At 43.4% G+C, this 26,426-nt stretch overlaps 1 protein-coding gene across 1 annotated transcript in view; it reads right to left on the bottom strand.

Annotated features, from left to right (window-relative positions):
- Positions 1-26,426, bottom strand: part of capn15 (calpain 15) — a gene marked incomplete at its 5' end in the record, with an annotated part of 105,558 nt that overhangs the window by 14,563 nt on the left and 64,569 nt on the right. The window contains 6 exons of the mRNA XM_080747871.1: positions 396-548; positions 9,069-9,194; positions 10,903-11,126; positions 14,077-14,166; positions 15,322-15,415; positions 23,635-23,843. Coding sequence (XP_080603997.1) covers positions 396-548; positions 9,069-9,194; positions 10,903-11,126; positions 14,077-14,166; positions 15,322-15,415; positions 23,635-23,843 — 896 coding nt within the window. The remainder of the gene's footprint in view (positions 1-395; positions 549-9,068; positions 9,195-10,902; positions 11,127-14,076; positions 14,167-15,321; positions 15,416-23,634; positions 23,844-26,426) is intronic.

Genomic DNA, 26,426 nt, shown 5'->3' with positions numbered 1-26,426 from the left:
AACAACACTAGTATATCGTCGTTGTCGAGTGGAAACCTTGTATCTCCAAATGTGTATGTTCTTTCGCAAAGTAAAGCCCTGCTTCATCATACAAGGCCGTCGCACAAAAGTAGTGAAAACAGCAGATCTACAACGCGATGCGAGGCGTTGTGTGCTTGCAGATCGGCTGTTTTCACTAGTTTAAATCATTTTTAAAATGATAAATGCAAAACAAACGGTTTTGGACATACAAGATCTTCACCCGACAACGACGATATCTGAACTGTCGCTGGAGTACTGGGAACGCCACCGTCGCCCCCTGCAATGCTGTGGCCCTCGGCTTGGTACCCTATAGACATAATTCGGCCCTTGGGGAAAACTAATTGGGGAACCCTGGTGTAGACAGAAGTCCTTACTTGATGAAGTCGCTGTACTCCATCCAGAAGACGCCGTCACTGCTCCCGTGCGCCATCAGCTCGTGGCGTAGGTGCTGAGGCCAGTCCGTCCACTCGTCCGACCAGCTGCCGTTCCACGAGAAACGACCCCACGGGTTGCGCAACCGCAGCAACCTGGAGGAGAGCAAACCCATTCAGAACGGGTACACATTATTGAGTATTATTATTTTATGCTTTAACTATTGAAAACTAGCAGATATACAAGCTCACAGCGCGGCACTGAGTGCCGCGCTGTGAGCTTGTAGATCTGCTATTTTTTTTAAATCGTGAAAATTAGAATTTTGACACAATTCTATAAGTGTCTTTTGAAGATTTTTTGAAAAACCTGTGTTTCTATGTCAGCAATCTGGCCAGCCATCGTCAAAGAAAAGTTCCTTTTCACTCGACTGGAGCTCAGTTAGTCTGTTCTTGAGAGACTACTATGTCAGTGGTTCTCAAACCTTTTCATGTGAAGGACCCCCAAAATGATATGTATTTGGCCACGGACCCGCATCTCATAATATTTAGTTCCAGGGACCCCCCAGAAGCAAAATTTTAGTTACAAACGTTCGCTTAAAAAAGACATATATTCAAAGATGTTCACACATTTTCACGACTTTTCAAAAATAGCAGATCTACAAGCTCACAGCGCGCTGTGAGCTTGTATATCTGCTATTTTTCAATAGCTAAAGCAGTCAATAATTCTAGGCCTAAATGGGTTAATGTGTAGACAAACAGACAGGGAGATTGAAAACAGGGGAGGACAGAGCGACTTAGCACAGTGTCAACGTCTTGCTCCTTGTGGATGATTCTTTTGCAACACAATGATTTCCCCTGCCTTTTACCCCTGAGCGTCAGACTTAACCCATTTAGGCCTAGAATTATTTAATGCTTTAACTATTGAAAAATAGCAGATATAGCAGCACACAGTTGGTAGATCTGCTATGTTTTTGAATATATCTTTTTTAAAATATAACATTTGTAACTCAAATATTTGCTTCTGGGTGGTCCCTGGAACTACATATTTTGAGATGGGGGTCCTCGGCCAAATACATGTAATTCTGGGGGGTCCTTGACATGAAAAAGTGTGTGTGTGGGGGGGGGGGGGGGGGGGGGGGTGCCAAATAAAAAATGATGTACATATATGATTTTGATAATGTTATTTTCGTCATTTCTTTTTTAGCATGTTTGCAATGACCAAACCTGCCTCGCGATGATGTCACTGGTAGGCAGGTTTCTGAACTGCCCACATTCTTCCTCTGAGGCTCAAGTTACACGGCCACGATCAGAACAGAACGCGGTAAAGTGCCGTTGCGTAGTCACTTTTTATTCAGCATTTACAAGTAGACGTAAACCGCTGTAGTGTGCATGCCATGTGGCTAGGTGGCACTGACGCCAGAGCCGTTTCTGGCTCCTCGGGGGCCCTAAGCGAGATTCTGGTTTGGGGGCCTCTGATTGGTGCATAGTGTGTGCCGGAAAATTTGGGCTGTTTGAAGGTAGAATTAGAGGAATATTAACATTAGGATTAGACTGTTGTAATGTCCAGTGGCGTAGGGTAGTCATGACAGTTACAGGGGTGTAGTGTAAGTTTAAGAGTTGTCAAAAGCCACGAGGGTAGTCCTGAACACACATCCAACATGATCAAGTGGAGAGAACTTGATCTACGCCTACATCGTGGACAGACGCTTGACCATGTTCAGATGTTTTGGTTGAGCTATGGAGTGAGTCTGTTGTTCTTAGTGCAACAGGGAATCTATTCTAGGACAAGTTGACTTTTGACCTGTTTTTTTAGCGAGGGTTCTGTCAGCATCTAAAATAATAATAATTTTAAAAAGTATACTATGGCTTGGCCGAATACTTGGTCATTATACAATGTCATCATTCAACTGATCAATGTGCATCCATACAGCCCAGTATGCCCATACTATTTTATTTGATATTTAATCAATAGCTATTAGTCAATGCCAATACCTTGCTTTCCATCTTGCATCAGTGCATTACTTATAAAAGTATCAATACTGCAATATAGAAATACTCTGCTACTAAAGTCCACAATTGAAAATGTACTTGAGTAAAAGTATGAAAGTGTTGTCATCAACATGTACTTCAAAAAGTACCAAACCAACAGTAAAAGTACAAAATGTTTGAGAATAGAAGATCTACGAGCTTGTAGATCAACTATTCTCAAATCCCAAGGTAAAACATAGGGCTAAATATAATATAATATATTAATATAATATTACAATTAATGTCTGAAAACAAAGTAACTAAAGTTTTCAGATTATTGTGTAGTGGTGGAGTAAAAGTACAATATTTGGATCCAAGAGATGTAGTGGAGTAGAAGTAGAAGTATAGGAAAAATTAAAATACACAAGTAAAGTAGCTACAAATACCTAAAATTGTACTTAAGTACTTAGTTACTTTATACCTCTGTATAGTGTATACACACACACACACCTCAAAATCTCACATTCACAACTAAGAACCAGCAGCAGCAGCAGCTGCAGCACCAACAACAAACAAACTGGACCTAAAAAACCAACCAAACAAAATCAGAAACAAAATCACAAGCTGACTGCAGCGAGTCAGACAGGCAGCAAGTGATGATGAGAAAGATCAGATTACACAACAAGCCAGCACGCAACAACGTGGCTGAGACGCACAACACAGCAAGTTAAAGCCATACTGTGTAAGATGCCCAACTAGTGGTCATTAGCCCTATAGCAAACCGCGGTCGCGTCCGCGTCTTTCGGACGTTTTTCGTACCTTCAGACCCCCGCGTCTGCCTCCACCTCGCTGAGATCTATCTTTTAAGGGGTCCCTTGTTCCTGTGCGTTCAGTAATTCCAGAGATACGGACTCCTTCACCCTGCCTGGTAGGCGAAATTACCTAGAGAAGGGATGGTACAAACGGGCGACAACAAATATGGCTGCCATAGCGACCCCACTTCAAGATGCGCTGTGATTGGCCGGCAGTTGTATAACCCTCGCTGTGATTGGCCGGTAGTGTGATGACGCAATTTTGGCGCGAGATCCGGTCCACGGCAAGGATCTCAGTTTACATACAGAGAAGGCTTTACAGGCTGAAATTCACGGCGCGGATCTTCTAAAACTTTTGTGATTTAATAGTTAGGAGAATTTTAAGATTTGTTTTATAAAAAAAGTTACATAGTACAACTTTAAACAACACAGTGTGCAAGTTGAATCTTTATTTACCTGATTGCTGCTGCCTGCAGTTCTTTTTTTTTGTATCCAGATAGATAAACGCGCTTCATTACGTGTCAAACGCTAAGTCGCTAAAACCGAAACAAACACACTGTCACGTCACAGCTGTGAGCCTGTGAGACGCTGGGGCTGCACTGCACTCAGAAAGAGGGGCGGGTTCCCAAAGAGTGTACAAGTAAAGCACAGTGCTGTGACACAGTGACAGCCAATCAGAAGACGTCTCTGATTCAGAGATGTCTAAATCAGGAAAGATGGCAGTAGACTGCCTGCGCTACACTCAGTGCGCTTTGCGCTGTTTCTGATCAAGGTTGGTACATTCTTTTCAGCATCGCGGGGGGCCTTTTGACGGCGGGGGCCCTACGCATTGTGCGTAGTGTGCATGTACGGCCCGCCGGCACTGGCTGACGCACTGCCCGATAGACCAGCGACCATGGCCGCTGTTGCCCCTCAGTTTGGCCTTGTGCCTAACCCTCAAACCAATGGCATAACCTGAGGCCACAGTGGCCTTAAAAGACAACTTCTCCCTAAATCACTTCTAGGCTTATTTTCCTACTTATCCCTGCAAGGCCCAGCGTTGCTTTTTGGCAACATTTTTTAAATCATTTAAAAAAATATATATAATTAGTTTTCCTGTTCTTTTTTCACATTGACATCACCATTAAATCATATTGTTTACCATTACAATGCCATTGGCCACGATATTTGCATATAAATAACCCCCACAGAGGCTGACATTCACACCTCCCAGAGAAGTTGAAATTCCAGCGCCTGGACGAACAACATCTCACTTTTGAACTGAAGCTATTCCTCACTAAAACATAACACGATTTATGATGTATGGCTATAAAACCTTACAAAAACATTATTAATTTTTTAACATTACATTTTCCTGTGATTAGGACTGCTACAACACCATCTTATTTTATTATTATTTTTTGGCCAGTAGAAATTAATTCGGGTCTTGCAGGGATTTATATTGATCCAAAAAGACTGTCCATGGGGTCCCAGCAGCTCTCATAGCTTAGAGTGGAGCCCATAAGCCTATCGCTTTTACGCTATTTGTTGTGGTCAAAATAGTTTTTATTTTTCATGAATGTGTTAGTAGTTGTCATCACAAACACATCCATGCCATGGTTGTCCCACACAAGCCACCACACTCTGCTAAACAGATGTTAGGCCTTTATGTGTTTTGCCAAGTCCCGGACAAGAAAACCCTGTGATTGGCCAGGACAGTCACTTTGATTGGCAGTTGTGCCAAATGCTCACCCCAAAACATTATTTATGAGATTGTGGTGGCTTGTGTGGGACAACCAAGGAATGGATGTGTTTGTAATGACAACTAGTAACACGTTCATGAAAACAGATAGTGTAAAAGCGATAGGCTTATAGGATCCACTCTATGCTATGACAACTGCTGGGTTCTGCTGGGCAAACTGGAAAACAGAATCATCTGTGCCTAATAGACCCCATGGACAGTCATTTTGGATCAACATAAGTAGGAAAATGGGCCTAGAAGTGATTTAGGGAGGAGTTGTCCTTTAATGCCCCAGACTGCGCCACTTTCTCCTCTGTCTCTTTCTTGTCAATATGTAGACAGTAGACACCGGTGTCTCTTTCTTATCACGTAGACACCAGTGTCTTTTGTTGAGATTCTGAAATATTAACTCCCCCGAGTCCCCATCTTTAAACCGATCCAGTGACTTTGAATGGTGCTGGGCTGAGCATGGATCAGACTGTAAATACAATCATTTATCTATTTCACTGCAGATTAGGCCCATAAATAGAGGGTATGCGCGTGACATCACTGTTGCTGGACGTTATGTGGGAACACGCCTACTGAGTGGCAAAAAGCTCATTTCTGCCATTGACAGCCCATACATCCAAACAGAAAAGTCCTATCTGATTGTATTAAACAAAGTTAACTCACCAACATTGCGGCTGTACTGAAAGCTTGAATTATCCTCTTTCTATCTGCAAAGTTTTTGTTCCATAAAAATCCACCATAGGCATGTTATGAGCTACTTTCTGTCAAGACATTCTGTGCAGGTTTTAATTTTTTCAAGTGTCAGAGTTTGGAAGCACTTGTTTTCAACAACACAACATCCTGCTGCCTCCTGCATTATGTGCAAATTATAAACAGGTGGTATGCAGGGCCGTTGAGTGATTTGCAACTAGCAAACTCCAACGCTCCATGCTGCTCAATGTTTTGCCACTCAGTCTAGATTGGGGGGGCGGGTCCCACTGGACGTGCATACCCTCTATAGAACAAATTATTCCAATGGACTAAAATCTTGTTTTATTTGATGGCCTTCCTGCCCTGGCTTTTGGCCTGTGTGCCCTCAAAAAATGGACAACACCGAAGGCCAAGTGGCCTTGCCCCTAAAATGACGAAATTCCAGGCTTGCCAGCGACGCACTTCCGTTCTACTTCCTATCACAGCTGTTTGTTTACATTCATACCTTAACCTCGGCTCAACGGAACTAATATACTTTTGATATAGCTTTCTTTAATATTAAAGTTATACCATGTAACTTTTTTTATAAAACAAATCTTAAAATTGTCCTAACTGTTAAATCGCTAAAGTTTTAGAACACCCACTCCGTTATTTTCAGCTTCTGAAGCCTTCTCTTTATATGTTTTCTATGAGGCGAGGCGGACGCGGTGGTCTGACGGCCCGGTCCGCGGCGAAAAACGGCCGAAAAAAGCAGACGCGACCGCGGTTTGCTATACTGCTACAGACCACTAGTTGAGCAACTTACACAGTATAGCTTTAATGTTATATTACCATAGAAATCGGATTATTTGGGGGCTTATCCCCACGGCCCACAGGCTGAGAACCACCGCTCTAAAGGTTTAACAAGACACTTCTGTCGCAGTGACACAACCCATGTGCAGAGCTGTACTGTCACCTGCGTGCCCTGCTGTCTTACCCTCGAGACTCATTTCAGATCAAGTGCTGCGCGGCAATCTTCCCGTCAGCTTTCTCCACCGTGGTTAAATTAAGCCACTTAGACCGCTGACCGGGTACGCATTATTGTGTATCATTATTTTGTGCTTTAACTATTGAAAAACAGCAGATCTACAAGCTCGCAGCGCGGCACCGAGTGCCGTGCTGCGAGCTTGTAGATCTGCTATTTTTGAAAAATCATGAAAACTTGACCCGATTCTATAAATGTCTTTTGAATCCTTCTAAGGTTTTTTGAAAAACCTATGTTTCTGTCAGCAATCTGGCTAGCCATCGTCAAAGAAAAGGTCCTTTTCACTTAACTGAAGCTCAGTTAGTCTGTTCTTGAGAGACTACTATGTCAGTGGTGGTCAAACTTTTTCATGAGAAGGACCCCCAAAATGATATGTATTTGGCCACGGACCCCCATCTCAAAATATTTAGTTCCAGGGACCCCCCAGAAGAAAATATTTGAGTTACAAATGTTCACTTTAAAAAGTACATATACTCAAAGATTTGCACACATTTTCACGACTTTTTCCAAAAATAGCAGATCTACAGGCTCGCAGCGCGGCACTCGGTGCCGCGCTGTGAGCTTGTATATCTGCTATTTTTCAACAGTTAAATCGTTCAATAACTCTAGGCCTGAATGGATTAAAGTGGCGGGGCCGCACGCGGCAGCCGTCGAGCAAATTGCGTCCGGGATTTACAGCCGCCTCTCATGTTCCGCTCGCAGGTGGGCTAGAAGCAGCACCTATTGTGTGGACTCACAATAGGAAGCGTGGATCAAAGTGGTCACGTTGAAACCGGTCTGTACCGCGTCCCTGTCCCCCTCCGCCCACTGCTTTAATCCCCCCCACACGAGTACCGCACACACACTTTCAACTGGTTCATCTTTATGCCATTTTTAAATCATTATGCTCTGATGAAGGCTGTATATTTTATACTACTACCACTAATAATATTGTGTAAAAATAATATAGAGAGGGCGGTCAGGTTTTGTGGAACCGATCACTGACCACCTAAGTCTGATCTCCCGATACAGATCAATCACCGAAAACACACTATGCATCCATTTATGGATATATTGTGTCGGTCTCATGTGGTCTATGACGTCAGACAAATCTATGATTTCAGACGACATATTTGGGAAAATAAGGCAACATTTTGCCTACGTTTTGTCCATCTTAAACAACCAACCAGGTCTGTAAATGTTTTTGGTCAAAGTTGATGCCATGCCAAAGGGCCAGCGCTCGTCCAACAGTCTGCAGTCACCCAGGTGGATGCGTACATGCGCCCATGTGAGGGCGAGGTCGCTTCTCGCCCTTAGGGTGTCTTACTAACAGTAAGACGCCCTATATAAATATACCTATATAATTGAAAATATACCTATGGAGGCATCAACATGCAAGGTATACATATCGACGAAGACAGTTTCAAATTTGGCATTGGTCTATGTGTCAAAATAGTTAACAGACACAATATGCATGCAGGTAGCACATGCCAAAAGGCAGTCCATCTGTAACCAGGTGTGGTTATTTCAATAAAACCTTTGAATATATATTTTTAAAAGTCAACATGTGTAACTCAAATATCTGCTTCTGGGTGGGTCCCTGGAATACAAATTTTGAGATGGGGGGGGTCCACGGCCAAATACATGTAATTTTGGGGGACCTTGACATGAAAAAGTTTGAGAACCACTGATTTAGAAGAAGGATTCAGAAGACATGTATAGAACCAGATAAAAAAAACAGCAGATCTACAAGCTCGGGGCCGCGTTGCGAGCTTGTAGATCTGCTATTTTCCAATAGTTAACCCATTTAGGCCTGAAATTATTGAATGCTTTAACCAGTGAAAAATAGCAGATATACAAGCTCACAGCGCGGCACCGAGTGCCGCGCTGCAAGCTTGTAGATCTGCTATTTTTGAAAAAGTCGTGAAAATGTGTGCAAATCTTTGAATATATGTATTTTCAAAGCGAACATTTGTAACTCAAATTTTGCTTCTGGGTGGTCCCTGGAACTAAATATTTTGAGATGGGGGTCCGTGGCCAAATAAATATCATTTTGGGGGTCCTTCACATGAAAAGGTTTGAGAACCACTGACATAGTAGTCTCTCAAGAACAGACTAACTGAGCTCCAGTTAAATGAAAAGGACCTTTTCTTTGACGATGGCTGGCCAGATTGTTGACATACAAACATCGGTTTTTCAAAAAATCTTAGAAGGATTCAAAAGACACTTATGTAATCGGGTCAAAAATCAAATTTTCACGATTTTTCAAAAATAGCAGATCTACAAGCTCACAGCGCGGCACTCGGTGCCGCGCTGTGAGCTTGTATATCTGCTATTTTTCAATAGTTAAAGCATAAAATATTGCGTCATAATGTGTTCCATAAAATAATGGTTAAAGTGGTTCAAATCTAAAGTGACACAGATGTGCGCACACAGTAAATGTACTTGGTTCCTCTTCCAGCAGCGCTCCATACCTGTAGCCCTGAACGTCCCTGACGTCCAGCACAGAGTAGGCGTGGCGCGGCCGCAGCCCCAGAGACTCGTACACCACGTCGTCCACCTTCATGTTCCCTCCTCCGCACGACGCCCCCATCAGGAACCTGAGAGCACAACAACAACAACACGGTCACACCGGGGCTCAGGGACGTGCTGGGCCCCTGATTCAGCCCGGGAAAAAGAGTTGGAGAGGCCCTCATTGCGCGCTATAGAGAGAGATCTCTCTGGTCTGCCGAATGGTCTGCCCCAGGATAATGGGGATTATCGTGATAATGTTGTAATTCACAATTTCTTTTCTGACAATAATAACGATGACATTTTTCATATCGTCCAATCCCTATTCCACAGACTAGAGGTGTTTAGACAGATATCTTATGTTGTGTTTATAGACGGTTGCATCCCCTCTCTAAGGAGCACTTGTCCGGTTCGGGGAACCCGACAGCAAACTCCACCTGCCCCAAAGTTTTATTTACCTGCCAGGGCCAGGTGGGCAACCCTTAGTGTCAACAAGTGCAGAATACATACATTCAGTAGAATAAGAACACATCTACATACGACTGTCATGAATCCAATTTGTATTTACATTTTCCTTAAGGACAGAACCAATGGTAGGAATGAATACAAGGCAATCTAGATGTTTAAGTACCGCATCTAAATCCTATATCTTACATGGTATATACAGATTGGACAGCATACAGCAGAGACGCACGCGCACGCGCACACACACACACACACACACACACACACACACACACACACACACACACACACACACACACACACACACACACACACACACACACACACACACACACACACACACACACAATGACAGATGACAAAAAAAAAAAAAAAGCGATGACCTAGATTCAATCCTCCAGCAGTGCAAGCACGTGTCATCCAACCATCCACCCACCTTGTGCTCAACTTAAATTCTGCCATACTATGAAAATAGCTGATCGACAAGCTCACGATATACGTTTTCATTCTTATTTCTAGTTAACTGGTTCGGCTGTGCATGGGCGGTTTATTGTTGTCATGTTTATTGTTTCCCCTTCTATTAACACATTTAATACTGCCACAACCCGTGGAACCCAAGAAAATGTATCTGTCTCTCTCCGCCAGCCCGAGGAACCCGAGCATTTAACACCTCTAGTCTGTGGAATTTAAAATAAGAGCACTGTCTACCTATAATGTGTTATTTTCACTGATGCTACACTTAATTAAAAAAAGTGAGTGATGCCTTTTATGAGTTAATTGCATTAACCATCCCGTAAAGCTTGGTCAATGCAGGACGGATATACATACATACATACATACATACAGACAAAACCGGAAGAATTAGTGGTTAGCACCACTCAAAAGTAAGATCATTTTAGAATGGACGATTTACTTTTTGGGCAAGTGGGCAATGACAGGCATGACATTTGGGAAAGTAGAACACGACCTGTGCAAGTGCCTCTGAGGCCTAGCCAACCCCTGATTCTGCGTCGTACCACAACAATAATATCGTAAATCGCGATTTATTTTGTCACAACAAGTTTAACCGTGACGTGAAACGTTCATATCGTCGTTGTCAGGTAGAAACCTTGTATCTCCAAGTTTAAAATGTGTATGTTCTTTCGCAAAGTAAAGCCCCGCTTCACCATACAAGGCTGTCGCACAAAAATACACACAACGCCTCGCGTGCTTGTAGATCTGCTTTTTTCACTCGTTTAAATCATTTTTAAAACGATGAATGCAAAACGAACGGTTTTGAACATACAAAGGTTTTCACCCGACAACGACGATAATGGTCCCACGGCTACTCACCCCGCCTCCTTGGAGCTGAGCATCTTGGCCCAGATGAGGTCGTTGTCGATGGGCTCCTCGCGGGGGTTGGTGGAGCTGACCTGCAGCATCAGAGAGTCGCAGGGGGCCCCGGTCAGCGTGGCCAGGCCCTCGATGGCGCGCCCCGCCTGCAGGGCGAAGTAGGAGCCGTGGAGCTTGGCCAGGGCCTTCTCGATCAGCGCCACCCACAGCTGCTTCCTCTGCGCCTGGGGGTTGCGTGTAGGGACGGGACGATAAGGGATATTATCGTTTATCGTGATAAAAAAACACTCGCGATAATCGTATCGTGGAGATTTAATTTATCGTGATGTCGTCCTCCGTCATGCACTGGGATCAATTCAGCTTTTATTTACCATTTAAACCTAGCCTGATTTCAGACTCAGCTCACGCTTTAGTCTGAAACTGTGCTCCATTCTGAGCGATTTACGGGGGACTTTTTTGCGAGCGTGCACGCGCGTGTCCGCACGCGAGTGATCGCGACGCACGGTGATCGAGACGCACGGTGGACGCGACGCACCGTCGGGGAGTGTGTGTGTGATTGTGTGTGTGTCTCTGTCTGTGCCAGTGACTGCTTCCACACAGAACTGCGACCAGAAACTTGTAATCAACATTAAACAGCTTGGTGAAATCAGTGCGCTCGTGCGTGTGCCTTCCTCAGCCTGCCTGTGTGTGTGTGTGTGTGTGTGTGTGTGTGTGTGTGTGTGAACTTCGTTTGAATCGTTTCAACTGCTGCGCGGATTGGATATTCGTTAGACCCACCCCACCCCCACCCCCTCATTGGACAGCCGAAAATAAAAACCGATTCATGTACTAAGCTCCAGACCAGAGAAAGAGTCCACTCTGAGAGTGGGCGGGGTCTCTGGTCTGGAAGCAGGCTAATTTAAACCCTCTATAATTGGTAAAAGGTACTTCTAATATGTGTACTTGATACAGTCTTTTTTCACTCTCTATCAAATGTCTTTGCCAAAAAAATAGCCGATCAGCCGATGTAAATCAGCTATTTTTTTGGCAAATGTTCCGCCCCAGGATAATGGCTTTTGATTATCGCGATAATATCGTAAATCGCGATTTATTTTGTCACAATAATCAAGATATGAAATGTTCATATCGTCCCATCCCTAGTTGAGTGGCAGTGGGGGGACCTATAAATCACACAGGTTCAACTTGGTGTTATCATCAGTACTGTTTAAGTCCAATGCCAAAAGAATAAAAGTACCACAATCGTGGCACTAGGTCTTGTAGGATCTATGTCTGGTCGCCGTTTTAAAAGACAACTTTGGTTTTATACAACAAGGGTACATATTTTAGATTGTAATTAAAGAAAAGAAGAGTGTTAAAATGTTTTAATTTACAGCTTTCTTTCGTTTTAGCCATTTTAGCGACCTTGATGTCAGTGCGTGGAGGCATGCGTACAAGTGACTAAATATGTCTTTTTAGACACAATAAGTCGTCGATTTCTTTAATACTATTTACAGTAACACTACTAGCCCCCGTAAGTTACATCTGTCCATGAAAGATTGCGGTGCATCTTTGGAATGGGCTTATTGTGTCTAAAAAGACATATTTAGCCACTTGTACGCATGCCCCCACCCACTGAAATCAACATCATTAAAATCGCTAAAGCGATAGAAAGCAGTAAATTAACACTCATCTCTTATTTTCTCTGATTACAATCTAAAATATGAACCATTGTTGTCCTTTCAACGCAGACATTTTGGACCGGGTTGTGAATAGAAGTACGTCCTAGACGGCTACCGTGTTATGACAATGGAACGGTGGTTTGGGCGGGGGTTGTAGATAATACTGTACAGACGAGAACACGTTCTTGATGCTGACCTAGTTGGAAATCGCTAATCACTTTGTCGGGCTTCCTGGCACCTATTAGAGAAAGGCTATTGATTACGCTGTCCCTCCTTTTGGAGTCTAAATGGAAGTTAAAGAGGGCCATGTGAGAATAATCGTGAATACACTCGATATTCTCCCATTCTTTACCCTGGACTTTAATTTCACCTCTCTGGATGTCCCTCCGCCTCCCTCCACAGCTCTCCTCCTCACTACAAGCTTGTAGATGGGCTATTTCCACAACCATTAAGACATAAGGGAGGTTCTACAAAATGTCTTCTAAATCCTAAGTTTTCTGAAAAACTTATGTCTCTATATCTGTGGTTTTCAAAATTTTTCATGTCAAGGACCCCCAATATTATATGTATTTGGCCGCTGACTCCACCCATCTAAAGATATTTTGTTCCAGGGACCACCAGAAGCAAAAATGTGTGTTAGAAATGTTTATGTTTTTTGCACTAATTCTCAAGACTTTTCAAAAATAGCAGATCTACAAGCTCATGAGCTTGTTGTTCTGCTATTCTTTGTATAGCCAAAGTATAAAATAATGCTTTTTTAGCTGAAATCTAAAATGACATGGATGCTTTCCAGATGTTTTAATGGGTTAATGTTATTAAATACAGTCTGCCAGTCATCTCTTTGTATCTGTCTCGATTACCTTCAAAGCCTGAAAGCCAATCATTTTTATTCGTAATGTTCCAGTGTTCGAGGCCAAAAATCACTTCAATTAAATTTATTGGATGCTTTAACTATTAAAAAATAGCAGATATACAAGCTCACAGCACGGCACCGAGTGCCGCGCTGCGAGCTTGTAGATCTGCTATTTTTGAAAAGTTGTGAAAATCTTTGAATATATGTATTTTCAAAGCGAACGTTTGTAACTCAAATTTTGCTTCCGGGGGTCCCTGGAACTAACATTTTTGAGATGGGGGTCCGTGGCCAAATAAATATCATTTTGGGGGTCCTTCACATGAAAAGGTTTGAGAACCACTGACATAGTAGTCTCTCAAGAACAGACCAACTGAGCTCCAGTTAAGTGAAAAGGACCTTTTCTTTGACAATGGCGAGCCAGATTGCTGACATAGAAACATAGGATTTTCAAAAAATCTTAGGAGGATTCAAAAGAAACGTATAGAATCGTGTCAAATTCAAATTTTCATGATTTTTCAAAAATAGCAGATCTACAAGCTAGTGCCGCGCTGTGAGCTTGTATATCTGCTATTTTTCAATAGTTAAAGCATGAAATAATGATACACAATAATGTGTACCCCGTTCTAAATGGGTTAAGCGTCGCGCGGCGGCATCAGCCCTGACCTGGGAGAAGAGCAGGTAGCCGTAGTCGTCGCAGGGCAGCATGTCGTCCACCAGCACCGTGGTCCACGTGCCGTCCTTACACAGCCTGACCTGGAAGGTAGATAGATAGATAGGTAGGTAGGTAGGTAGGTAGTTATGTAGGTAGGTAGGTAGGTAGATAGATAGATAGATAGATAGATAGATAGATAGATAGATAGATAGATAGATAGGTAGATAGGTAGATAGGTAGATGGGTAGGTAGATGGGTAGGTAGATAGATAGATATAGGGGTGGGCGATATGGTGATAATTATGGTTGTGACGATACAATGTCTCCACGATATGCCTTTTCAGAGGTATCGTATATATCGTGATACAAATGAGGGAGCCTTGTAAAACATCCTGTTTAATCGTTAATACAGAGATTCATTGCAGAATTCAATTAAACCTGCATTTTGGTCAAAATCATCAGTTCTTGAACTTTAAAATGTCAAGGTCTCCACTTAACTCTGACAGTTTACAAATGAAACCAAATGGACCCGTAAGGGTCCATTTGGTTTCATTTGTATACTGTCAGAGTTACATACTTGAAAAGTTCAATTTAGACCTAGTTTTTTAGAGTCTAGTTTTTGTCAAGTAACTTGAAAAATAACCATAAAAACCAACGTGAAAAAGAAAAAAGAATCGTGGTAAAATCGTGTATCATGATACAGCTTGAGAAAATATCGTGATATTGTATTTTTCCATATCGCCCACCCCTAGATAGATAGATACCTTTATTATCCCAAGGGGGGAAATCAGTCGCCCCGAGGCAGCACAGCAGTATAAGGTTACAAAGTTACAGAGACGTTTGTAGAGGTAGTAGGGATGGGTACGGTGATCGTTAGTAGCGTTTATCTCGATAAAGAAAAAAAACTCTCACAATAATCGTATCGTGGAGATTTGAATAAGATCGTGAAATCGTCCTCCGTCATGCACTGGGATCAATTCACCTTTTATTTGCCGAGCCGCGTATCCGGTGCCATTTTAAACCCGGAAGTAACGTACTTGATACAGTCTTTTTTACCCCACTCACAAAAAAAAAAACAATAGCAGATCTACAAGCTCACAACGCGATCCGTTGTGAGCTTGTAGATCTGCTATTTTTTTTAGCTAATGTTCCGCCCCAGGATAATGGATGTTTGGGGGATATTTTGATTATCGCGATGAATCGCGATTTCTTTGGGTGACAACAATCATGACAAGACGTGTTGGTGTGGTCCTCTACCTGGTAGGCCCCCTCTGGGCACATGGTGCGCGTGATCATCACCCTCTCCACCAGCTCTGGCCGCTCCGCCAGCACCGCCAGAGCACTCAGGAACCTGTAGAGGAGAGGAGAGCTAGATTGAGATCTCATCACAGCCTACTTCACTTAATCATTTTAAATAAAAGCTTAAAGCCCATGAATCAGACTGAACGATTCACATAGGCTTCCACTCTTACAACCCACACACACTTTCACATACTGTACAACCTTTTCAACTCATTTTTCTTTCATACAGTGTATTCAAGTAACTAAGTACATTTAACTAAGTAAGTGGTACTGTCACCTAAAGGGGTACCGTCACTTTAAAAAGTCATTTTAAAATATGAGTTAATATTTTTATGATGTCATTGTGGGAATGCGCAATTATAAGCCAATCAAATTACTTGACTTTATAGACTACTTACTGTACTGGTCAGCTGTTGTTGGGGGCGAGGGGCAGATTACACTGTGACATGAGCTTCATACGGTTTCAGACCGTTTTCAGAGATACCACTCCTACCTACTGTATCATACTATTATAATTTCAGGGGGTATCAGCGGGCCTTTAAGTAACATTTCTAGGTATTTGTATTTTGTACTTTACTTGAGTATTTCAAAACATACTTTAAAGGGGAATACCGGTCATTTTCAACATTGAACTATGTCATTAATATACCTTGGAGTTCTGTGTTGCCTAGAACTGGAGGACTGCTTGTGGGGTTTGGCTTGTGGGGTACACTTTGATGATAGGGGTGATAGTGCATTCACGTGCTGAACAAACGGCAATGCAAGAGAAAATAGAGTCTGCAACACTGGTAAATACTCAGCTCTGTTTTATTGCTTCAACGTTTGGATCCGTTTGGATAGTATGATGATAGATAGATAGATAGATAGATAGATACCTTTATTATCCCAAGGGGGAAATTCAGTTGTCCAGTAGTAGCACAGCAGTATACAGTTATTTACAAAGTTACAGAGACGTAAGAAAAAATAGATAAGAGGGAAAGAAACAAGAGAACAAAAAAAAAAGAGCAGTACAGTACCAATAAAGAGAAGGTGCATCAATAGAGGGGGCGAATAATATATAAGTATATATACATAAAGTGTCTTGCAAAAAAGACCATAGCAGTCAATGCTAGCTAGTGCAAACAAGTATCTCACTGTCATTGTTAAACAAAGCAAAAATACTCAGAAACTACCAACACAAACTAATAGTGCAAAGTCAAAAAAAAATCAGTGCGAAAAAAGAAGAAACTAGGAAGCGTGTCACCGCAAGACGCACATGAGCACTCTTCCTGGACGGTCCTTTTGGGTCAAAGTCAATACAGCAATAGTTCCTTAGAGGTCAATGTCAATACAGCAAAGGTTCCGTCAGTCTAAGTTAGGAAGGGAGACCTTTTCAAGCGTCCGTTATGTGTCTCGTTGTACAGCTTAAGGGCAGCCGGTACAAAAGATTTTCCTAATCTCTCACATCTCCGTCCTGGGTAGGTAAAGCGGTCGTTTCCTCTCTTACTCCAGTAACTGGTGATCTCTAGATGGAGGGGGTGGGAGGAGTTCTCCAAGATGGAATCCAGCTTCCTCGCTGTGCGCACACTGGTTACTTCCTCCACCCCCTGCAGAGAGGACCCGACGACAGAGCCTGCTTTCTTCACCAGTCTGTTTAGGTTAAACGTGTCACCTGCTCTGTTGTTGCCACCCCAACATGTTATACCAAAAAAGAGGACACTTGCCATGACAGACTGATAGAACATCTGAAGCATCCTATTGCACACCCCAAACGATCTCAGTCTTCTCAGGAGGAACAGCCTGCTTTTCCCCTTGCTGTGAATCGCCTGTGCATTGTCCGACCAGTCCAGTGAACTATTCAGGTGTACTCCGAGGAATTTGTAGTTATCCACAAGCTCAACCACCTCACCGTTAATGGTGCTTGGCACCGGGGGGACTCTCTTGGAGGTGCGGAAGTCCACCACCATCTCCTTGGTCTTGCTTGCGTTGAGCCTGAGATGGTTAGCCTCGCTCCATTGCACAAAGTCCCTAACCACACCATCGTGCTCAGCCGTGTTGTCACCCGAGATCTTGCTGACCACCACGGTATCATCTGAGAACTTCTGCAGATGACAGGTCTTGGAATTGAAGATGATGATGTCATTGAAGATGATGATGTCATCAAAGTGTACTTTGCAAGGCAAAACATTATATATTAGTAACTAGACGGCACAGTGACTCCACTCATCAAACGTGAATGATTTTCAATAAGGGGGGATTATGCAATATTCGCTTTTTATTATTTTTTTTTATTATAAAAGGCGAATATGTTACATTTGCTTTGATTCATTTCCCATTTCCATTGTATTTGTTGTTGTTAAATGAGGTGAGATTAAAGGAGTAGTTCACCCCCAAAATGATATATGTTGTTTTTTTTGTTGCATTCCGAATTGTACATTTACCCCCATTGATTCCGGATGGGGACCCGAATGGATTTGGGTCCCCCTCCGGAATCAATGGGGGTACATTTCTTGCAATCAAAATGTTGTCTTAGGAATGCAACAAAAAAAAACATATTATTGAACTCAAGTCTCCATGGCGTGAATAATCAATAGAAAAAAAGTCATTTTGGGGGTGAATTACTCCTCGTCATAAACCACACAGGCTTTTCTGAAGCTTACCTGGCACAAGTCCGAAAGGAGCGGTTTTGAGAGAGAGGAAAGGAGGAGGGCGAGGGAGGGAGGGAGGGGAAGGAAGTGGAGGTTGAACAAGAGCCAGCGAGGGGTTGAAATGTCAGAGGGAAATGAGAGAAGAGAGCGAGCGAGAGACAAGAGACATAAGCGGCGAGGCGGCTAATGAGATGGTCAATCAGGGAGGACGCATTGACTTAATGGCTAGGGATGGGCCGAGAGTGATCCGTTAGGATCCAAGAGACTGGCTCAGACAAGGAGATGGATTTACAGATGATGGATAAAAAGAGACGGACACAGGAACAAAGGCTAGGTGGATTGGTTGGGAAGGATACAAGTTGACAGAAATGGACTAGTTGCCAAGCCACTGCGCGGGATTACACAGACAAAGCGACACAAGGGACAGGCCAGACGGACGGCTGAGTCGTCAACCTGTCTATAAATTAGGAGCTTTTATCGTCAAGTTTTGGAAGGTTCTTTATCTGGGCTTTTTTTTTTTTCATTCAAGCGCTCGTTTGCATAATGGACCAATCCCCAATCACATACACACCCATTGTAACAGTTACAATGGGTGTGTATGTGATTGGGGATTGGTCCATTCCCCCTTATTGAAAAATCATTCACGTTTGATGAGTGGAGCCACTGTGTGCCGTCTGGTTAGCGGCCTACGTTGCGGTTAAATTACCCAGCAGCACACGCCGAGCCCATGTTGCCATCCTTCATTTAACCTGCGAGTGAAATTAAGACGCTCAAAATGCGGATTCATCACAAAATGCAAGTTATTCAAGTAGTCCGGTAAAATTAAGGCAGAGGTTGGACAAAATTGTATTATTTAGTTTTTCAACTGATTCTGTTAGGAAATTAGGTCTACTAGCCAGGATACAAAAATCTACCACAATCTGCTCACTGCAAATACCCACAGTGGCCAAATCAAGTTGGGCTCCCATCGACTTTCTATACAGGAGGAAAATACCCAGAAAAAACATCTGCTTTAAGTAGGATGTGAGGGGGTCTAACTAGGGGTTTGTCATGATGCTGAATCCATTGCAAGCTTTTTTTTTGCACCAAAAACATTCATTGGCCCCAGAAAACGCCAACAAAAGATGAGTTTTTTGATGACTCATCACTTTTCATCACTAAACCATCATTTTCTGGGGCCGTTTTTAGCCCAATGAATGTTTTTTGTGCAAAACAAATGCTTGCAATGGATTCAGCATCATGACAAACCCCTAGTTAGACGCCTCACATCCTACTTAAATCTGATTTTTTTTTCTGGGTAGTTTCCTCCTGTATAGAAAGTCGATGGGAGCCCAACTTGATTTGGCCACTGTGGGTATTTGCAGTGAGCAGATTGTGGTAGATTTTTTTTATCCTGGCTAGTAGACCTAATTTCCTAACAGAATCAGTTGAAAAACTAAATAATACAATTTTGTCCAACCCGAGTGTATTTTTTCCCTAGATTTACTAGACTAAAGGGTCTAGGAAGCCAGGGACTCTGGTGGCCTTCAAAAGGCACTCCCTATTTCGAGGTGACTATTTTGCTGCTTCGCACAATCACACTACGGCAGCTTGTTATACATGAAGCTAGTTAGCATTTTTTTTAGCTTTTAGAAAAGTTTTTTACTGATTAGGTGCATGGTCTAGCTACCTATATTATTGTTTTTCTAGATTGATATTCCTATGCATTTGTTATACTGTTGTTAATGTACTGACATATTATCTTGCTTATTATAGTGATGCATTACCTGCTTATTGTAAGTCGCTTTGGATTAAAAGCGTCTGCTAAATGCCTAAACTGTAAACTGAAAACTTGTTTGTACAGTACTTGAGGAACGAGAGAGAAACCGACGACATGCATCCGGTTTTGTTTTTTCAGTCGACTCATTTACAGATATTAATTCAAACTTATAAAGACAATTATAAAAGCATCAGTTTCAGAATTGTCATCGTTGCTATTTACATTGTTAAAGAGGTGGTGCCATAGTTTTGAACTTTTTCTGTTTTGTATGTGTCTATGGAGTTAACATTACTCTAATAGACCCCCAGGTGTGGTTATAATATGCAAATATGTCTTCTCTGTGTATTTTTGTTACTTCCTGAAAGCTGAAAGCCTCTTGAGTCAAAAGGCCCGATCGAAAAACACTGAGTTAATGACATCATAAAATCATCCCCTCCCCTTTTACCATACAACCAACACTGTGGGTGTGGCTAACCTCAGCTGGGTGACCACCCACCTGACAATCAGGCATACTTAACTCATTCATAGCCAAGCCACGTTTCCCGAGTTATTTCAGTACTCCCAGACTTTTTTTTTTTTTTCTTTTCAAAAATTCTTTTTTTCAAAGAAATTTCCAAAAATGCCTAAAATGTATTAGGCATGATCACAATCGCGAAAAAACGTCCTCCTAGTACAATGATAATAACTGATCATCATGTTTTAAAGAAAAATAGACCGGTCTATTGCTTACTGTTGCTTTTGGAGCTAACAAAAGCAAACACATTCAACAGAATATCACCGTAACCACTTAAACTCCAGCATCCGTATCGTGGGGAGCGCTTTCGCTGAAAATAGCACACCAACAAGATTATAACGTGACGCAATGCTTAAGGATCCATTTGGTTACATTCGTACACTCTCAGAGTTACAGACCCTGTAATGGTCCTTTAGGGCTGGCTCTGAATGTGCTTGTGCACTAAATATCAGTGGCAAAAACTGAATTTGGACAAAAATATCCACCACAAGCCAACCTGGCGATGACCCCTGTATGGTGGTTCCAGTGGTTATTGAAGCAATAAGCCACAAGAGGCATGTGGTTACCTGGTATTTTACACCGGCTGAGAGGCGTGGTGAGACACGAGGCGAAGCCGAGTGTCTCCAACCCTCTCAGCCGTTATAAAATACCAGGTAACCACATGCCTCTTGTGGCTTATTGCTTTTCTAAAACGGTTACAATATGGCAACATGAAAAATCATAGACATGTACCAATTAAAACTGTTCTATTTCACTAATAATTTACAACAAGGTCTGCAAGAAAGTAGTTCCCAGCTACAAGAAAGTAGTTCCCAGCTTTCTTTTTGCCAACAACACAGGTGCAGATAATTGGTACACTGTGGAACACTGTGGAAAGAAATAACGCACCTGGGTTTGATATAAACTGATTCAAGGTGTGGATTATAGTCTCATATACCACAGCAATTAAAGGGAAACCAGCCAATCAGAATCAAGGAATGCAGGGGTTGACACTAAGGTCTCAGAGGCACTTGACTTGTACTTGCCTGTCGGGCAAGTACAAGTCATGTTCTACTTGCCCAAAGGTCATGCCCACTTGCCCGAAAATTAAATTGTCCGTTATAAAATGATAGGTAACGCTCAATTTAACAAATTTCTTTACTTTCTGGGTCTGTGCGATTAAAAAAAGTCATACTGTACCTCAATACTTCCAAATCCAAATATCTACATAGCTATGATTGAATATGTCTATGGTTTCACACTAGTTATTTTATATTTTTAAGTATCGCAATTCGCAACAGTAAAAACAGCACGTTATAGGTAAACAGAGCTATTATTTTACGTTCCACAGACCAAAAGACAGAGCGCTCTGGCCACGTTCAGGTATTATAGACGGTATTATAGACGGTTGTGTCCCCTTCTCAAATGAGCACTTGTCCGGTCGGGTGACCTGAAAGCAAACTTCACCTGCCCCAAAGTTTTATTTACCTGCCAGGGGCAGGTGGGCAAGCCTTAGTGTCAATCCCTGGAATGGAACTAGAGGTTTTAGAAAACTAATTCTCCACTTTGAAATATGTCTCGAGTCACGAGTCTTCTTTTGCCTCCAGACACACAGGGACTCCGTCGTTCAGGGAGAGGGACTCTCTTCCGTTTGTTTTATTAACGGCGCTCCATCTGCTCAAGTGGCAGCCGAGCGGGACCGATCAGCCCCGTCGGCTGATGACGGAACATCCAGTTCCCTCAGAAAACAATCGAATCAAAGTCTAATTAGCCGACGCGTAACGAGAGGGCGGACGAGAGGTCACGTGCCCAACCCCTCCTCCCGCCATGATGCCAGGCGACCAAGGTGAGATTGTCCGGAGGCTGCTTTAATTGGTCGGACGGACGGGAAGGAGTCAGTTGGACTGTGTGTGTGTGTGTGTTGTGCTTCAGGCCACGACCCCCCAAAATAATCATATTTGAACTGGGGACCCCACCCCCCCCCCCCACCATGACCAGCACTAAGAGTTGAGGCATTACATTTTGTACAATATAGTTCTATTGGGAAAATAGCAGATCTACATGCTCACAACGCCTCGCGTTGCGAGGCGTTGTGAGCATGTAGATCGGCTATTTCCACAATTTCTGCCTCTAACATTTGACAATTTGGCCAATGTTTAATTTGCCATTTTAGAGGTATTAACAAGTCCTTAAAGTGTCACTTTAGAAATGTGCAGATACCCCCTATACACTTAAACTTTATGTTGGTTTGTTTACTGTTGAGTGAGGAAACAATGTTGCACATTATGTTAATCATCTGGGTACCCCCCCAAAATAATTTGGGGACCCCCCCCCCCCCCCCCCCCCCCCCTTGGGGATCCCGACCCACAGGTTGAGAACCATGTGTGTTAAAGAGACAGAGAGAGACAGGGGATGGGAATTTGGGTTACGTTCTGTTGCTGGTGAGTGGCTTTGGGCCCAAGGGAGTGCTATTTTTTGATAAGCTGCAGTCCGTGTAGGTGTGTGCGCGTGCGTGCGTGCGTGCGTGCGTGCGTGCGTGCGTGCGTGAGCGTGCGTGCGTGTCGGCGAGTACAGCATATGCACATGGCGGTGACGTGAACGTATGTGGTACCCGGCGAGTAACCACGTTTTCGTTGTGTGCGTCGCATGTGTTCACGTGGGTTCGCGCAAACCCCCAAGGACACAAGGGCGTGGAGATAAAAACACGTGCGTTCCAGACCCACATTCTTCCCATGAATAATCTCCGCGCTACAGTATGTACACGTACTATCTGTACATCGGTACCGCTCTTTTTTCCCTCATCTTTTTTTCCACGCTCGTTCTCCTCGCCTCTTCGCGGCGGTCGGCACGTTGACAAACAACCCTACCTCTGGAGGAGGCCCCGTGTGTGCTCGCCATCGCACTGACCTTTCAAACGGAAAGGGAGGGGGGGAGGGCGGGGTGCCAATAATATACCAATAATGAACTTGTAGATCTGCTATTTTTTTTTAAGTCGTGAAAATGTGTGCAAATCTTAAAATGTTGCTTCTGGGTGCTCCCTGGAACTAAATATTTTGAGATGGGGGTCCGTGGCCAAATACATATCATTTTGGGGGTCCTTCACGTGAAAAGGTTTGAGAACCACTGACATAGTAGTCTCTCAAGAACAGACCAACTGAGCTCCATTTAAGTGAAAAGGACATTTTCTTTGACGATGGCAGGCCAGATTGCTGACATAGAAACATAGGGTTTTCAAAAAATCTTAGAAGGATTCAAAAGACACTTATAGAATCGGGTCAAAATTCAAATTTTCACGATTTTTCAAAAATAGCAGATCTACAAGCTCGCAGCGCGGCACTCGGTGCCGCGCTGTGAGCTTGTAGATCTGCTATTTTTCGGTGTGGACTCACCAGCAGTTCCCCAGGAGGCCCTGCAGGATGTCGGAGGGCCGCGGCGTGCGGAAGACGGACCACTTGACGCCTCGCTCCTTGAAGTTGCTGCAGTTGATCTCGTGCGGGCGGAGCCACTTCTTGATCCGCTGCTGAACGCTGTCGCCGTCGGGAAAGCCCACGGAGCGCGGGCCGGGAGGGAAGCTGTCGTCCACGAAGTTCACCACGTTCTGGGGAGCAGAAGAACGCAACGTACCGGTTAGGTACACAGAGAAAGGGGCCTGGGGAGCCCTGGCTGGCCAGGGAGAAGGAATTCTAGAAACCAGGACTACTGCATGTTTTTTGTGAGGGTACCTACCCTAGGAGATACGGGGAGAACATGCAAAATCCACACAGAAAGGCCCTTTTGCCAACCCCACCTAGGGTGTGGGCACTGAGGATGCGGAGGAGGAAACACACACCCAGCGCCCACAGCGTCCCCCAGCGGGAATCGAACCCAGGACCTTCTAGCTGTGAGGCGACAGCTAGAAGGTCAATTCTTTCAAAATAAAATGCTCCATTCAAGTTCAGGAGAGTTTGGATGAGGCAATTCTTTAATACTGCCTTCAGGTATGGCATAGAAAGAGGGCATTTGCATTTCTTTCACCATAGTAAAATTGCATTCATGTTTTGGAGAGGGCACTTTTCAAAGACGGATAAAAGGGCAAGCCTCCTTTGATGTCTATGTGTGCACGTGCCTGGATGGGACGATATGAAAAATGTCATCGTCATGATTATTGTGATCAAAAATAATTGCGATTTACGATCTTAGCGCGATAATCGAAATATCCCCAACATCCATTATCCTGGGGTGGAACGTTTGGCCCTAAAAATTGCAGATTGGCAATTTTTTTGGCAAATAGATTTGGTAGAGTGGGAAAAAAAGACTGTATAAAGTACGCTATTTCCAGGTTTTATTACTTATAGGGTTTAAATACAGAGGAATTGACAGAGGATAATGTCACGGTACATTTAAATCTCCACAACACGATTATTGCGAGTGTTTTTTTTTTTGGTCACGATAAAGGATCGTCCTTTCTCAAGTACCGGTACAGGGAGAGACGGAGAGAGATGAAATGGAAAGAGAGAGAGAGAGAGAGAGAGAGAGAGAGAGAGAGAGAGAGAGACTGGCAGACAAGGGTTAGGTTGTTCCGAGGTGATCAGTCATCATCAGGACAGAAATGACTGAACTGATGCAGAGAGAGAAAGTTCAGTCAATATGGTCAAGGTGAACTCAATTCCGAGTTAATCGGATTAAAAAAAAATGACCAGAAAGAGAAAATGAAAACAGATGGGCTAATCTATCTATCCAAGATATTTCACCTCCTCCGGGAGACCAGAAAAAAAAAGACTCTCTTGTCCTTTAATTATCTTCAAATTGTCCAACAGAGATAGCCTAGTTCCAGACCCTGAATCGCTTTAATTTTTTTGTTTCGGCGATTCAGGTCTAGAATCGCTCTCAATGAGGAGGCCTGCCTCGGTTGAAAATCCAAACGGGCGAATCAGCGTCGTGAATCAGCGTCTTGTGATCAGCGTGGGTGGGGGTTTCCCAGAACTCATGTGTGTTTCCAAGTACACCAGCGCCGCCGCCGTACCGTAACCCACATCGTGTCGCGGTAAAATGCGATCGTATCGATCTCGCTATGAAACACCAGTAGCAGGCATGTTATGTTGTGTTTGATTACTAGTTCGTAGTGCTCCTATTCTGACTGTTTCTTTGGTTAGCAAGTAGCACTAGCAAGCAACAGGTTAGCCACTAGCCAGCCAGGCACACATAACAACACTATGTCATGTGTTGGTCGGTGAACCAATCGCTGAACAGTGCCTCATTTTGGCAACGCCCATCCCTGCAAACGTCGTGGGCGGAACTGACTTCAGACTGAATAATGAAGTGAAACGAAATGTCAATTCAGGCTGAGTGTCAGGCTACAACAGAGAGGTGAGCTGAGATGTTCACCATGGGGCTTTAATACCTCATCTACACTCACGCCTAAAATAGAAGATCTACACGCTTAGCCTGGCGTTGCTCATACTAATTCCTCACTGCGTGTCGGATATTAGTCTGGTCTCGGGAGCAGAATTTATTTCCAAGGGGTGGTTTAAAAAAAATTAAGTTGACTTGCTCTTAATTGCTCCCTCTGAACTTCAAAGGGCTTGTGAGCTGCTGTAATTGATTGAGCCATACAAGTGTCAATAGCTCGTTAGTCACTGAAAGCATCAAAGATGTCTGTAATAAGAGTGGAGGGGGGAATGTGTTTGAATACACACAGACTCGCCTGATTGGCTGAATGGTTTTGAACCAGGCCCACCACGTGCCCCAAGCCTACAGCCCTGATTGGCTCGCCCTTTCTGAGGGCTGGTGGAAAAAGCTTATTTAATGTGAAGGGCCAGACTACACAACACCACCACTACCAACAGGGTAGTACAAGAACGTCTGTTTTTGGTGTGAGACAACCATGTTTTGACTGCGCTCGACTACATTCTTGTCTAATAAAATATTCAATCAATCAATGCAACCAAGTACAAATCGGGCACACATTTTTGGACACTGCTCCTCCAGATTTTGGCCTAAAATCACGCAAAGTGGTACACAGTATCTCTACAGAAGGGGTCCTCAACGTTTTCAGGCCAAGGACCCCTTAGTCGAGAGAGAGATGAAGCAGGGACCCCCACAACCCATAGATACTAGTTTCATTGTTTGACAGCACAATTATCGGTGTATTTCGGATACATGTCAATTTGTGTTTTCAGATATTGAACCACTTGAACTGTCA

The sequence above is a fragment of the Nannobrachium achirus genome (assembly GCF_963921795.1).
Source record: "Nannobrachium achirus genome assembly, chromosome: 18".
NCBI lineage: Eukaryota > Metazoa > Chordata > Actinopteri > Myctophiformes > Myctophidae > Nannobrachium > Nannobrachium achirus.
Note: the sequence above shows the minus strand (reverse complement) of the source record. Positions and strands in the feature narration are given on the sequence as shown.